Source organism: Aptenodytes forsteri, unplaced genomic scaffold (genome assembly GCF_000699145.1).
Source record: "Aptenodytes forsteri isolate BGI_AS27 unplaced genomic scaffold, ASM69914v1 Scaffold340, whole genome shotgun sequence".
In the NCBI taxonomy this organism is placed as follows: Eukaryota; Metazoa; Chordata; class Aves; order Sphenisciformes; family Spheniscidae; genus Aptenodytes; species Aptenodytes forsteri.
The window spans coordinates 1,778,478-1,793,219 of record NW_008795441.1 but is presented as its reverse complement, the minus strand read 5'-3'; the positions used below and the strand labels follow the sequence as shown (position 1 = coordinate 1,793,219).

Here is a 14,742-nt window from a genome sequence, read left to right as displayed (position 1 = left end):
GGTGAGGCTTGGGCACTTGCTGGTGAAGACCGAGGCAAAAAAGTCATTGAGTACCTCCGCCTTCTCCGTGTCCCAGGTAACCAGGTCTCCCGTTTTGTTCCAGAGAGGGCCCACATTTTCCCTTGTCTTCCTTTTATCCCCGACGTACCTACAGAAGCTTTTCTTGTTGCCCTTGAAGTTTTGAAGACTTCTGAAGTCAGTTCAACGAGTGACAGATGTTCTAGGACATTTCTGCCAAGCCCCTTTCTCTGTAATAACTTGCAGTTATTACATAACTTGCAGTCCCATTTTCCCAAACAAGTAATTTTCCAGAAAACAAAAAGAAGGCCACAGGACATGTTTGTATTTGTAGCATGTGAGAGTTTACATATGCTCAGCAAAGAGCCACCTCTTCTATCACATTGGAAGAGCCTGTGTATGCTATTTCTTGCATCCAAGTCTCCAATATCATGCTGAATGCCAGGCCACTAAAAAGCTAGCTTGAGGGTAATTTCTAAACTAGATGTTTTCCCATATTACTTTTCAGCATGCTGCACAACATCCATGTAGTGCCTCACCTCATTTCTAATGCCTTCAGATTAATGCATTATAAAATTCAGAAGGCTGTAAGCAAAGGCTGTAAGTACATACTGCTGCTGGCTGCTCCCTAAACATCTTGAAATTCCACACTTCAACCTGTCACAAAATCCCAAGGGTTTCTGCCTCTCCTGTCATTCCTTTTCCTGAATGTTCAGTTTGCTTTCTGTCTACTTGCTATCTGTGTTTTTCTGTGCTCACTCGTGCCCTTGTCTGGGACAAACAGCTGTTGCCAGTGTGTGCTTTTCTCCTGGATGGGCTGCTGCTTTATTTGTGTGGCTGCTGCCCTTGGGAGCTGTTGCATGGATTACATCGGCATTTCAGTCAATGAGGTGAAGAGCTTGAAAGGAGTCACTGGTGCTTTCCCATTTCCCCAGTAAAAAGACCTCTTGGCAACAAAGGTGGAGTTTTGGCAGTCTTCCCTGATTCCTTCAGTTCTCTAATCACCTCTTCAGTAACCCCTCTGCCTCTTCCCTCCATCAGCCAGTGAATGACAGAAAATGACCTGGTCCTTGCATACCAGCTGTTCCCTGGCAGCTGTTAGATGGTGTCTTGGACTTGTGAGGCCAGTCACACAGCTGGGAGTTCTGGAGCAGGATTTACACATCAGATGTGTCACTTCCCAGTTCCAGAAAAGCATTCTGTGAAATCCAGAAGACATTTGCAGCTTAAAGTTGTATTGAGAGCATGCTAAGACAGATTCAGACTGGATAAAAGGAAAAACTTTTCACCATGAGGACAATCAAGCGGTTGATCAGGTTGCCCAGGGACGTGGTGCAGTTTCCATCCTTGGAGATTTTCAAGTCCAGAGTGGGTAAAGCCCTGAGTAACTTGGTCTGATCTCATAGGTGAACCTGCTTTGAGCCCAAGGTTGGACTAGAGACCTCCTGAGGTCTCTTCCAACGTGAGTTATGCCATGATGAGCAATGCAGCTTTGCCACTTCAGCAATTCTTCAAGTTTGGAACGACCCAGTTGTATTTAATGGGAACGAAAGCGATACACTTCTGCAGAGTTTAGTGGAGGAGGATGAACTGTCTTTGCAAGTGCTAAGCCAACCTTTATTAAAGAGTGCTATTTTTGCCATAACTGTATAGGGTATGTTCATTAGTCAACTTCATGGAAGGTGTTTTCATAAGGGTTTGAATGAAGACACATCCTCTGCTTTTACACCCACCATCTGTTCAGATTTTGCATGCAGTTACATATCTCTCTAGTTTATTCCAGTACATCTTCCATAGTTCCAAATTAGAGGCGACCCGTACAAGTCGATGTCAGGTAAAAATCTGTTTTTAATGTCTGTCCATTAGAAATTAATGGACTGCAAGACTGTGCCTCACAGGCCCAGCTCAGGAAGAGGAAACACCGTGAATCTCATTTTAACATGAACTCAAGAGGGTGAATCTTATGCGAAACCTAGGTTTGTGTTTGCCTACATAGCCTTCTCTGTCAGAAGAGATGAGCTCCTCCCAAGGGTGATTCAGAGCCAAAGGCCAACTCGGGACTTTTGACTTGCTTTCAGGAGCAACTTTTCTCACTGCAGTAATGATACAGAGAACTGGGAAGGCTAAGTTCCTAACGAATATTAGGAGTTAGAAATTAAGCCCTGTAAATTCTCCTATTGCCTGTTTACTCTGATGATGATTATGTGGACTGTGAAGTATTATGGACACTGCATTATTAACTAGCCTCATTAGAGAGCAATTGAGATAGCAGTGTCTGGTTTTGCAAACTGTTGAGGCAAAAGAGCTTCTGTATTCCACCTTCTCTGCTGCACTTCAGATTTAGGGGGATTGGATGTAATTTTTGCATTGATCCCATCTTTACACGGGTATGATGAAAAAATGAGTTGTTCTACTACATCTGAATCAGTAAAATCTGGGTGGTATGAGAAGTTCTGCAGATAACTCATTCGAATTTCTCACCTCCATATGTTTTATGAGGCAAAGCCCCATTCTAGAGGGCAGGAACAACCATTTCCTCTGCTAGGTAGTGCTGGGTTTTTTTAAGCTTGCAGTTGAAAAAGGAAAGAGAGAGGAAGCTGATGTCTACATACAGTATGCATCTGTATTGTTTTAATATTATATTTCTAAGGTTACATTTCTCTTGTCTTTCCCTAGATGCCAATTAAGTGGATGGCTCTGGAGTGCATACACTACAGGAAATTTACCCATCAGAGTGATGTTTGGAGCTATGGTAAATCTTCATATGATTAGTTTAAAAATTTGTCTCTTGTAAAGCATTAAACCAAGTTGTGTTACTGTGTTAAAGATACGCTCTTTTTCTAGAGGAGTTAATTCCAGTGGTTTTTGCTCTTCCTTTATTTTTCTTTTTCTTGCCTCTTTTTTTTTTTTTTTAATGTGTAACTCTAAACAGCAATTGTTACTTGTCTCCCACGTTACTTCCCTCACTAAAATACTTTATCATGATGTCCCAGCTGGGGTGACTGCCATAAGGTCTGGGCTGGTAGCAGTTTGGCTGATTATTATGACAGAAGAAGGCCTCTTTCAGCTCAGCCACAGACTCATAAAAATACAGCTGCAGGTCATAATTTTCAGCAATCCTTTGAAAATCTTAACTCTAAAAGCCATGAATGTCAAGAAACATTTTCAGGCTTATGGGACTTTCTCTACCTACAGTAAGATAAAAGGGAATCTGTCATAATACAGAGCAAATACAGCAAGAGAAAGAAGAGAAAGAGATGAGCTCTCCAAGCTAACTAAAACAAGCATCCATTTAATTTCACAGATAACTTGGGAATTGGTTAGACAGGTCAGCTCATGTGGACTCCACACACACCAAAAAAAAGTCACATTTGAGAAAGGAGATGTTCATTCACTGTTGTTAATTCTGTTATCCAGATGAGCTATTATGCCACATCTGCTGAGCTGTCTGCCTGTTTATCTAGTATAGCTATTACTAATAAAATCATGTATACCTTTGTAAGTGGAATTTTTCAGCAGTATCTAGGGCTTTGGACTCCTATTTGCATTTCCTGTTGCATTTTGAAACAAAAAGGTGTACAATTCTATTCATTACTCACTTTTACCTGTGGGTAGCAGCAAAAGACACTGTTTGCAGTGACTGGTTAGCTGCCCTCTTCTATTCAGCTCAGAAAAACATATGAAAGTTAAATCAATCATGTAAAGCTGCTCTTTCTGCTCAAATTCTGTATACTCCGTATCATGTAGGAAAAAAATATGCCTCCATTTATGAAATTCATTTTAAATGCAGGAAGCCCAGAATATCTATAATCGGAAAGGACAAGACCAAAAACAATTGGCAAGCTATAGTTATTGAACATTAACAAAGAGGGGAATGAGGGTAAAATAAATGTGTTTTATACATACGGTAATTTTGACCATCACCTTTCACATTAGTATGACAGCTGGCAAAATATGGTTACTGATCTGGAGGAATGTTTAAAATGACCTTTGCAATGAAGATAAAAGTTAAACTGGTGTGAAAGCAGCATTTTCAATATTTAAGATTTTGTTGGGGGATTAATTCTGTTACTTATGATATATGATCTTTATTTCCAGCTCCGATGTCAAAACAAATCCTATGGCTATTCAAAAACAGAATCTTGGTTTTGAAGCACAGCACTATCATAATTCAAATCCATAAGGTGATTTAAGGAAAAAAATAATACAAGTGGCTGTGAATGACTTACAAGGCAAAGACAATGACATAATGTTACTCACTGCTGTACCTTTGTGGGAAATTGATGCTCTAAGTTAGGGAACATCTGCGTTTTTTCCCCTTAAAATAATAGAGTACATCAGCCATTCATTTTCCCTTCTCATATGATAAAAGAGTGCAATGCATTCTTTTGTTATTGCATCCATTTACTTTACCACCATTTATTTGTCTTAGACCTTTCTCTTGTGCCTCAGATCTATCATGCTGCTTCTTACACCAATAAAAATGAGGGAAGTTGCTTTTGAAGATTAACACAAAATACTGTGTCACCATTTTCTGGAGCTTTTTAAATGGCAGACCAAACTTCAGTGTTTTTACAGGCACTGGTAATGAAGAAGAGATTGCAGTCCAGAACTGGGCCAGAATACTGCGCTGTAAGAAATTGTGAAGGAATCTGAGTAGTATGACCTCAAATCTTAACACTCTTTTTTTCTGTCTAGGAGTCACTATCTGGGAGCTTATGACCTTCGGTGGGAAGCCGTATGATGGAATCCCAACTCGAGAGATCCCCGACCTCTTGGAGAAGGGAGAGCGGTTGCCCCAACCTCCTATCTGCACTATTGATGTTTATATGGTGATGGTGAAGTGTAAGTAATTGTCGCTTTTAATATCCCTATGCTTAGTGCAAGACGGACACTGTTTTAGAACATTTGCATCTATAGTCTGTGACAGTGCTGGGTAATAGGACAGGCTGCTTCAAAACAAAAGCTTCCCGAGATACTGTAAATTCCATTTAAATACTGTATGCACATTTTTTGCAATTGCAAAAGATACAAATTTAGCCATGAAGGGTTGAGTTAGCTCAGCTTCTTATTACTGTCAGATGGTATCTCATATTCTCAAAATATTATGATTGTTATTGTAAACCCTTGTCATTTCCATGACAATTGATTTTGATGTTAAAAAAGATAGTATTAAACATAATTATGGTACATGGATACCCAGCCAGTGAAGGTTGTGAGGAGAAATGCTGGTTCCAAATATTGAGGAAAAAAAGTGTGAATGTTTTATTGTTAGTAACAAGAATGATTACTGCAATAGTAATAATAGAAAGTAAAATTAAATTAATACAAGAAATGCTACAGAGAGGATAATTTTTTATCGTTCTTAGTCCAGTATAATAATTTATGAATATTTTTACTTTAGCAAAAAAGGAAAACAGTCTGCACATGGTTTCTTCCTACCCTTTTATCTCCAAGGTACCCACACTACTGACAGTATCCTCCAAGGCTATGCTTCTAATTTAAAAAGAATTAGGAACATCTCTCTGGTGTTTCTGACTTAATTTAAGTGAGATTAACATACAGACATCTCATCCATCTTATATAGTCCTTTCCCTTTTGCTTTGTACACAAAAACACTGAAAGAAAGAAAATAAAACTAGAAGAGGTAAATAACCTATCTTCTGAAAACAGTTGTACTGTGCATGCAGGTATGGAAATTGTCTGAATAGCGCAAGGGGTTCATGTTGGTTGAGTGTAAAAATGTTCCATCTGATAGGATTTCCAATGAGTATGAAGCAAATCTCAGTGGACAAAAGGAAGTCCTAGTAGATGGGGTATTCTGGAAGACAGGAAGTTACAGCTAGACGTACAGACTTAGTCCTGTAACGTTTGTGTGAAATTCTTTATAAGCTATAGTAGCTTTGTTTTTCCTGTGTTAGTCACTTCTTCAGTTAAACAGCACGAAGGAGATAAGGCCTGCTTCATTTAGCCTCCCTGGCAAATGAGAACATGTTCTTGGGAAGCTGCTGATAGGATCTTCCATTAGAAAAAGCTGACACTGAGATAAACTAGTTGCTGGTGGTGACTGCCTATACTACTTGCTTGTTTTGCAAGTAGTATTAGCAGGGAAATAGCATTAGCAGGGATTGAGAATTGTTGTTCTTAATGAATGTTTCTTGGAGAGTGAAGGACAAAAGAATCACCCTTACTCAATTAAAATAGCATCTAATGCCTTGTGTAAGGTCTGTGTTAATGATGCAGACACGTGAATGCAGAATTACCTGAAAGGCAGATGTGAGGTCAGTCATCCTGTAGATCTATTGAACAGATCTTTTTAATCTAAGTCACTGTGGAACAGTCGGTCAGTTAAAGTAAAATTGTATTTAGTAGTAACTTTGTAATAAACCCACTAGACTCAGATGAGATCAGATTCATTATATTAGAGGTTGGACACATCCATAGTAAAAGACAGTCAGAGCTGACATCTAAATGGGCAAGATAGACACAGAAAATTCCAAGGCATTGTTGCTGTCTCTGTTTTGGGGATGGGAAACAGGAGCTTAGAGCAAATTAAGAATAAATCCATGCAGTGTGGAACAATCTAGTCTTCTCTGGCCAAGACCAGATGTTTTCCATTTTAGATGCATCATAGTGTTCTAGCTTTCCATTCTTCTGGGCTCTTTATTGCAACTTTTCTTTAGGCCAGAGCTATCAAGGACATCAAGGACTTCAAACTTGTGCATTTTTAAAAACTAAATGATTTCTTCCCTCGACAATTAACTGTTTTCTTTCTCATCTTTCATCTGTCCCCAGGCTGGATGATTGATGCTGACAGTCGGCCGAAATTCAAGGAGCTGGCTGCTGAATTCTCTAGAATGGCTCGAGACCCTCAGAGATACCTAGTAATTCAGGTAAGCAACTCTGCAACATTGGGGGGAAAAAAAAGAATTCTGTCTGCCAAACCTGACTGTTAAGAGATTCAAAGGCAAGCCCCTTAAGTTCAAGGTGCTCTTGAACTTAAAGCAAACAGTGACCACAGTACTATACAAGAATGAAGTAGAATGGCCAGTGTCAGTACCTCAAAAATAATTACCTCAAAAATAATAATAATAATAATAATAATAATAATAATAATAATAATAATAATAATAATAATAATAATAATAATAATAATAATAATAATAATAATAATAATAATAATAATAATAATAATAATAATAATAATAATAATAATAATAATAATAATAATAATAATAATAATAATAATAATAATAATAATAATAATAATAATAATAATAATAATAATAATAATAATAATAATAATAATAATAATAATAATAATAATAATAATAATAATAATAATAATAATAATAATAATAATAATAATAATAATAATAATAATAATAATAATAATAATAAAATAATCTGAAATTAACTTCCTAAGCTTGTATTTATGAGTACATATGCAGGATCTGGCTTTGCAAGCTGCTCAGTACTTTGCATTCTCTCATGAAACTGGGGACAAGATTTATCCGTCAGTGGACAGTGGACCTACTTTAGACCCAGGACTTGTTTGGTTCTACAATTGCTTAAGCTGAATCTCAGGGGATTATCCTGAAGACACTCTTCCCTGCACTGCTGAGATCATAAGAAAGTTTCTTTTCATAGCCTAAACATAAAGGTTTCTCAGAAGACAGGGAGTTGTGTCACATTGGTACCTCTCACACTAGAGAGGAGCTTCCCTCTGTGTCCTCCTTAGGCTGTGTAGGCTCTGTAGTGCTTCACAGTCCCTGCGATAGACCCACGTGAGCATGATTCATCACATGAAATGGGATGCCTACACTGTGGCAGTAGGGCAATACCACTGTATCCATATCTGTTGACTACATCTAGCTGGAGCTGTGTATGCTCTGAGTATAGGCGTCTGTGGAAATTTTTGTCCTTTCACTCCTACATTCTGCTGAAGCCTAGAGTTGTGTATGTGTTTATTACAACTCAGCCTCAAGCCACAGAAAATGAATCCCAACTATTTGGTAAGGTCCTTAGATGGTCCCAGTGTGTGAGCAGTTCAAATGAAAATGAAAAATTAAAAGAAGTAAGGTGATGTTGAAACACCAGAGACCAAAGCATGGAATTAGTTTGATCTAGGTAATGATACTCTCATGCTGTATCTCATTCTATATCTGCTCCACATCATGGAGTACAGGGCAGAGATACATCCAGCTGGTCCTTAGCTTCACACTGACATAAGAATTCCTAGCTGAAGAGCCTCCAGAAGTACAGTCACTGCCACTTTATGTCTCCTGATTGCTTCTGGATCTAGTGCTAGTCTCACCGTATGGTGTTTCATTTCACTGTGTAGACATGCTGGCCTACTCACGGTGTATTATTGCACAGTGTGAATGTACGCTACTCTCCTACAGCTTGAGGAGAAGTAAAATATATTTGAAAAGTAAAATACTAGTCAAGAGGATTTGTGGTGCTGAATGTGGAATTTCTCTTGCAGTATTCCCCACTGTGTTAAATTGTAAGTTCAGCTCATAACAAGTGATTCTGGAAAAATCAGTCTGATTAAATTACTTCATTATATAGGACATGTTTCCCTATTCCAAATACCTCTTCCCTCCCTTTCTCTCCCCTGCCCTTCCCTCCCCTGTTGTATAGTCTGGTGGGTATTTCATCCTGTGAGGCTTCTTCTCCAGTGATCCTTGCAGACAATATAGGCCATGTGCTTCTTGAGGAGAAACCAGGGTAACTCCATGGCACTGGTATCTCTGCCATTATGACTCGCCATTCCCGCCAGATGCAATCAAGAATGACAAGCTTGCTGTTGAGCTTTTAAACCGGTCTATATGCACCCTGTAGCATAGCCATCATTCCCTGCTGGATTCCACACGTGGCATAGTAATTCTTGCGGAGTGGGAGGCCATTCTTTAGCCATGCAGTTAAGTTAGCATCATTTCTATGGGCTGTTAGGTGTTTGGGGCACGGGCTGCCTTTTGTGATGTTTTGTGGCACCAAGCAAAGTGCAGCCCTGATTTGCCTCCCCAGCTTGTAGATGCTATTTCAATACAAACACCTATCATTGTTGTTGCTGTTGTTCCCTGGTTTGATTTTTATTGCTTTCAGCTCTGTTACATTCTGCAGAACTTTCCATGTGGATGAGAGGGAAATTTAGCCTCTAAGTTCCTAAAAATACAAATGAAAATAAAGCAAACACCCAGACACAGCAGTTTCCATGTTATTTTCCCCCCCATGTGAGCCTAAATAGCTGAGGTATTTCACAAAATACATCAGGCCTTAACAGAACTTGGGTCAGAAACTGAGTTTGTATGGGAAAAAGAGAGAAGAAAGAATAAAAGCTTGATCACAAGAACGCCAAAAAATGACTTTGCTTGATTTATGCAGTTATTCCCTTTCTGTCATCATATTCCCAGTAAAAAAATCAAAACAAATGATGTGGATGTGGTGCTTTAGAACAAACAAAGCAGCATGTGTGGTCCCTGCAGCCTGGCTGCCAGGGTATGAAGAAGGCTGAAGTTCCCGGTTTGGGAAATTAATCCATCTTTTGACCATTTTCCTCTCTCAATACAACCTATTTAGGGAGATGATCGTATGAAGCTCCCAAGCCCAAATGACAGCAAGTTCTTCCAAAACCTTCTTGATGAGGAAGATCTGGAAGATATGATGGATGCTGAAGAGTATCTTGTTCCTCAAGCCTTCAACATCCCTCCTCCCATCTACACCTCCAGGACAAGAATTGATTCCAACAGGGTAAGAGCAAGCTCTGACAGAAAATACTGGTTATTATAAAAGCACAGGTGGAGATTTAAGTACACTAATCAAACACAGGTCAGAGTTGCCTTGGGAATCACAAGTTTCCATTGTATGGAGAGTGACTATAAAAATATTGTCACTGGGTTCCCTGTTCATTGTGCCTCAGTGAATTCTAAATTAATAGCTCAGCCTTGAGTGAACAAAGGCTCGACTTGAACTGCCTGTCCTGAAAGCACAGCTGAGGCTTGTGAAGTCAAGCAGTGTTGTTTCTCAGTTGTGTACCATCCTGGCCAGGAAGTGCATAGCTCTGATTCTCCCATCCCTGCAATCCTGTTGTCTTGACAGGGTTGGCACTGATGTAACTGAGGGCAGCTGGAATATATAGATAATGCTGCTTTTGTGTCTGGAGCCAGATTTCAGACCCAGCCCCTTTTCCTGTTTGTGTGTGATGCTTTCATGGCCCTCCTTCACAAGCATGTGTTTTTGCTGAGCACGTCCCAGATTTTAGCATGTTGATCTTCATAACGTCCCTGTCAGGGGAGGAAATGCTCTTGATTTTACAGGGGCAGCTGAGGCACAGAGAGTGTTCAGGTGGAATTCAGCTCACATAACTCTAACCATCAAAAAGATAGGGATATAATCTAAGCTCTTCATCTAGACTTCCTTTCATGTCCTTGGAGAAGAGTGGGTGCGTCCTGTGGGTGATTATTGTTGCCTGTCTTGGACATTTACAGCGGGAAGAGCTACTTTCTGGAGGTGTCTTTCTCTATCCACTGACTACTGACAGCTCCAGAGCAGTCTCAGACCTGGTGCCTGAGCTCTGGTGAATTGGATCCTGTCCTAAATGCCTCAGCCTCAGTGCCACAGGAGCCCTGCTGCAGGTGGGGACCTGAGTTCAGGTTTCCGGAATTCCTTTTCACTCCTGAGCTCCCTGCCTGAAGCTCTGACCTCTGCCTGTTCCTGCGCTTGGCTCCGTCCTTTTAACAGTTTAGGTGCCACCCCTTCTCACAAAACTAAGAGATGGTGAATACATTACTAACGTGAGGACATTCGCACAAGCACCAGATGTATTTAGTAATTAGGGACTTGTTTGTTTGTTTGTTTGTTTTCTCTTCATGCTCCTTTTAGCGGAAAGTCACATTTTAAATACTCAGTGGAGTCTCATTGAAATGTTGGTGTTTATTCCTCATGCTTTAGAAACCTTTTGGACATTTGTCCTTAGCCGAGGTAGTTCCAAATTCACACCCTCGTCTGAACTGATTACACCATGTGAGGCAGGGAAGAGGTAAGTGAAGGAGCTAAGAGTGTATAAACCAGATCAGTGTTCATGCTCTGACCATACACTGCATGAAGTTCTTTCGCCTCTCCTGAGTAAAGCAGCGCTTTTCTGGAATAAGGAAGACAAAATCTGATCTTAAATAATATCCAGTCAATTCATAAGGAAATTGTTACTGTTTTTAAAGGCAAGGAGACTAGAGAGGTCCTTGGAAGAGACTGGGTTGTAGTCCCACTGACTAAGCTGGATTCACGTAGCATTTCTCCTGCATCACTGAAAGGCAGTGAAGGAGCGGTGATGCATGAGGGGATGATGCATGATTTAGCAATAAGCAAGAAACTTCCTCTTTATGGCAACAAGAGTTAATTTTTAGTGTTGATGCTGATCTGAAATAAGTCAGTTTTGCTCCTAGCTGTCTCTGGAGAGGTTCTGTTTCCTTTGCTGCCAACTTCAGAGAAAAGAAGGAAACGACAATAGTTACCTTTGAAAGGTGCTCACTGTCACACTGATGTAAATCACTGTAGCTTAGTTTTACACAGTTGAGTACTACCATTTACACCAACATAGGGTTGAGAGAGCAGTCTCAGACCCATATGGTTTGCTATATTCATCTCACTCCCATATTTGCTGGAAACACTGGGGCACATTTAAAGGAGAAAGGATTAGTAGGAAAATGTACTTGCCTTTTCAACAGTTCCTTTTGCCCTCTGTCTTTAGTGCCAGCCAAGCAGAGGAGTCCACTAGAGCTGAGGGAATTAATTCCAGCAAAAATCCTAGAGTAAATATTCTGAAAGAGTTATTTAAAATGTGCTGTTTGGGCAGCCAACATGCTCACTGGAATATTCACGGAAAGCAAATACAGGCATGCATTATTAATATTTATTATTATTTATTATTATTATTATCAAATTCAAGTAATTTTCTCACGACCTTTGGCCAACTTTAAACCACGCTGTTGCAGCTGCTTGCACACATGAGATCCCCTTGAAGTCAGCAGAGCTGCAGAAAGAGACCCTGTGCCTTTATTTTTGCCCCACAGAGGCTCCGTCATATTCTTGATGTGACGTCTCCTCTCCGCAGCTCACAGTTTCCCATCTTGGTTTGAGACTGTGATCTTGTACCACTAAAGTCAGTGGGAGCTTTGCTTTGCAATTTGATTTAATGACAGTAGTGAGACTGTATCCTTCTTTCAGTAACTCGTACTGCTGAGAATTTTTCTTTGGCATCATACAAGAATCTAACACTTAAACAGATCTGGAATTACCCTTTGTCAAAAGTTTTCAGATTCTGAGCCAAGTTTTCTGACCCAGGTAACCTCGGAGAGGGCAGCTGGGGGACAGAAAGCTTGCACCCAGCTCTGTATTTTTGCGCCCCTCCCATCTTTATAAGTGTTTTTCTTTATTGCAGGAGCCTCTTTATGGAGGGGTCATTTTTAAGGCCAAAAGAAGAGATGGGCAAAGAAGTTGCTATTGAACAACCAGCTGATTTATAGTAGCACTTGCTGGTAGGAGACTGACTCCTGTCCTGTAACAGGATTACCAGTAGAATTTTGACGCTTGTCCAGTGTCTCAGAGTGGCTTCAGTCTCAGCTTTGTTTGCTAACAATTCTGCATCTCCTAAATGTACTGCTAGTACTGCCATATAGGCGCGTACATCTAGATTGCAGGAAGGCCACAGCACCTTGTTGCTGGAGGGGCTTGGGGCCAAGTTGAAAGCCCCATAGCATCTTAGCATTCTTGGTTTCCTTTGCAGAGAGGTTTTTTCTGGATGTAGTACATTTGTTTCCTCTGTGTGCAGAAAGCTACATGCTTGTCTATTGTTTTTCTGAAGCACTCAGGTTCTTGGTACATTAACTATTCTTCCAGTGAAGATTTGTGTTGATTTAAAACAAAATACCCAGTAGCTCCTTTAAGGTAATAGTGCATCTGCTGTGCATAGTTCAGTACAGATGGACGTCAGCTACAAGAATCAGACAGAACTGAAATGCTGTCAGGGCTCTCTGTCTGCAGTTGTCTGATTCTGTCTTTGTGTTTCCTTTGGATAGTTTGTGATTTATGCTTGTTTGATGTAGTGAATATTAATATTACACAAACTCATTATGGTGTTTGTGTAATAGCTACAGCCATAGATGCCAAAGGAATTGATACAGCTTAGGTAGTTTGTGTTCACTGTGTCTGGCAAATTAAATTTTATGGGGAGATTGCCAGACAATTTGGCGAAGTAGAACACCCAGACAAGAGCTACATGATCTTCATGTCATTTTCAGAGATCAGAAGCATGAAAGATACTGTGTTTCCCATCTTAGTTGTTCTGATTGTAGTTTTAGTGAAGAAAGAGTCGGTTATGTGATGGCAGAGTATTGTGCTCCTTCTCTGGGTGTATTGTACTGACAGCTTCAGATGAATGTTCCAGCAGCACAGCTCTACTGGGGACAAAAGTTTGCAGGAAGAAAGCAGGGAGATCGTGAGCCTTCTCACACTTAGGCTTTGAAGTCAGGGAATTAAGGAAGAGCAAGAGCATTTACTTTCTAAGGAAAGCTCTGAAGTTTCTCTAGGGTGATCTCGGTACTAAATCCTTGCAGCTTGTTGCTGGGGAGAGGCATCGCTGGATGAGGTTTGCGTAAAACACTGCCTGCCTTCTCCCTCTCATGTGAAGAAAAAAGCTATTTGGATATGAATTAATAGCACAGAGCTGCAGCCCATGGAAAGAAGACTGGAAAGAGGGAAGCCTTCTGGAGAGTTTCTGGCTCCCCGGGAAGTGTCACATCCTTCTTCCTCCAGGAATTACTGAGATTTATGAAGCTGCGAGGCTCAGACACAGCTTCAGCATTTCCATCACACCCACACTGGCTTCATACTAGCACACCTTTGGGACCTGTACTGCCAGGAACAGAAGCCTGCACATGCTCTAGCCCGTAACAGTGCCCTCTGTTATGAAGTCCAGCCTGAGACTGATGCAGCTTTTAAATAAAAATTAGCATCCTAAGCTAAACTGAATTCTTTCGTTGCATCTGAAACTCTTCAGTTGCAGTTTCAGCTCTTCGGCTTTTTCCAGCTTTTATTTTCCGTTGTCTAGAGATATTCTAGAAATATGGAGTTTTAGAAGCTCTGTGCTTCTGAGAGATAAGCTGAATCCTCGGCAGTGTTTCCATGAGCACAGGACCCCAGCTAGTGCTCGAGTGTCCTACATTCACAGCCATTAGATGATTCATTCAGGTATTTGTAACGAGTACTGTCCTGTGTGCACAGAGATAATACTAATAGAGAAAGCACTCTGTGTACCCCATGATGCTTTTTACTCTAAATCCTTGGCTAATTCCAGCTGAAAACTGTCTATACTGTTTATTACTCACTGATACTGTCCCTGTAATTTTATTCCATAGCCTATATATCATGGAAGTACCTGACAACCCTGCAATTAAATATCAAGCTATTTTTTTCAGAGGTGTCTAATTCATATGTCCAGGGAGACTATTCTGCTTGGCTAAAGCAGACTCTGGTATGCCAAAAGCCAGTTTTCAGTTCCCTGAGTAATGTCTGTTATGCCATTGCAGCGGTCCTGGTGCAGCGTTAAGTCTGGTAGTGTTTCATGGCTGAACATCTGTATATGTCTGCATATAAAATGATTATTCCAGAGGGAAACCAGGCAAGAAGTTATCTCTATGATTAATTTGTTCTGGTTTCTAAATT

The 14,742-nt window shown here is 40.3% G+C and overlaps 1 protein-coding gene across 1 annotated transcript in view; it reads left to right on the top strand.

Moving 5' to 3' along the window:
- ERBB4 (erb-b2 receptor tyrosine kinase 4) overlaps nt 1–14,742 on the top strand; it is a 423,308-nt gene that overhangs the window by 386,239 nt on the left and 22,327 nt on the right. The window contains exons 21-24 of the mRNA XM_019472536.1: nt 2,695–2,770; nt 4,717–4,863; nt 6,814–6,911; nt 9,604–9,774. Coding sequence (XP_019328081.1) covers nt 2,695–2,770; nt 4,717–4,863; nt 6,814–6,911; nt 9,604–9,774 — 492 coding nt within the window. The remainder of the gene's footprint in view (nt 1–2,694; nt 2,771–4,716; nt 4,864–6,813; nt 6,912–9,603; nt 9,775–14,742) is intronic.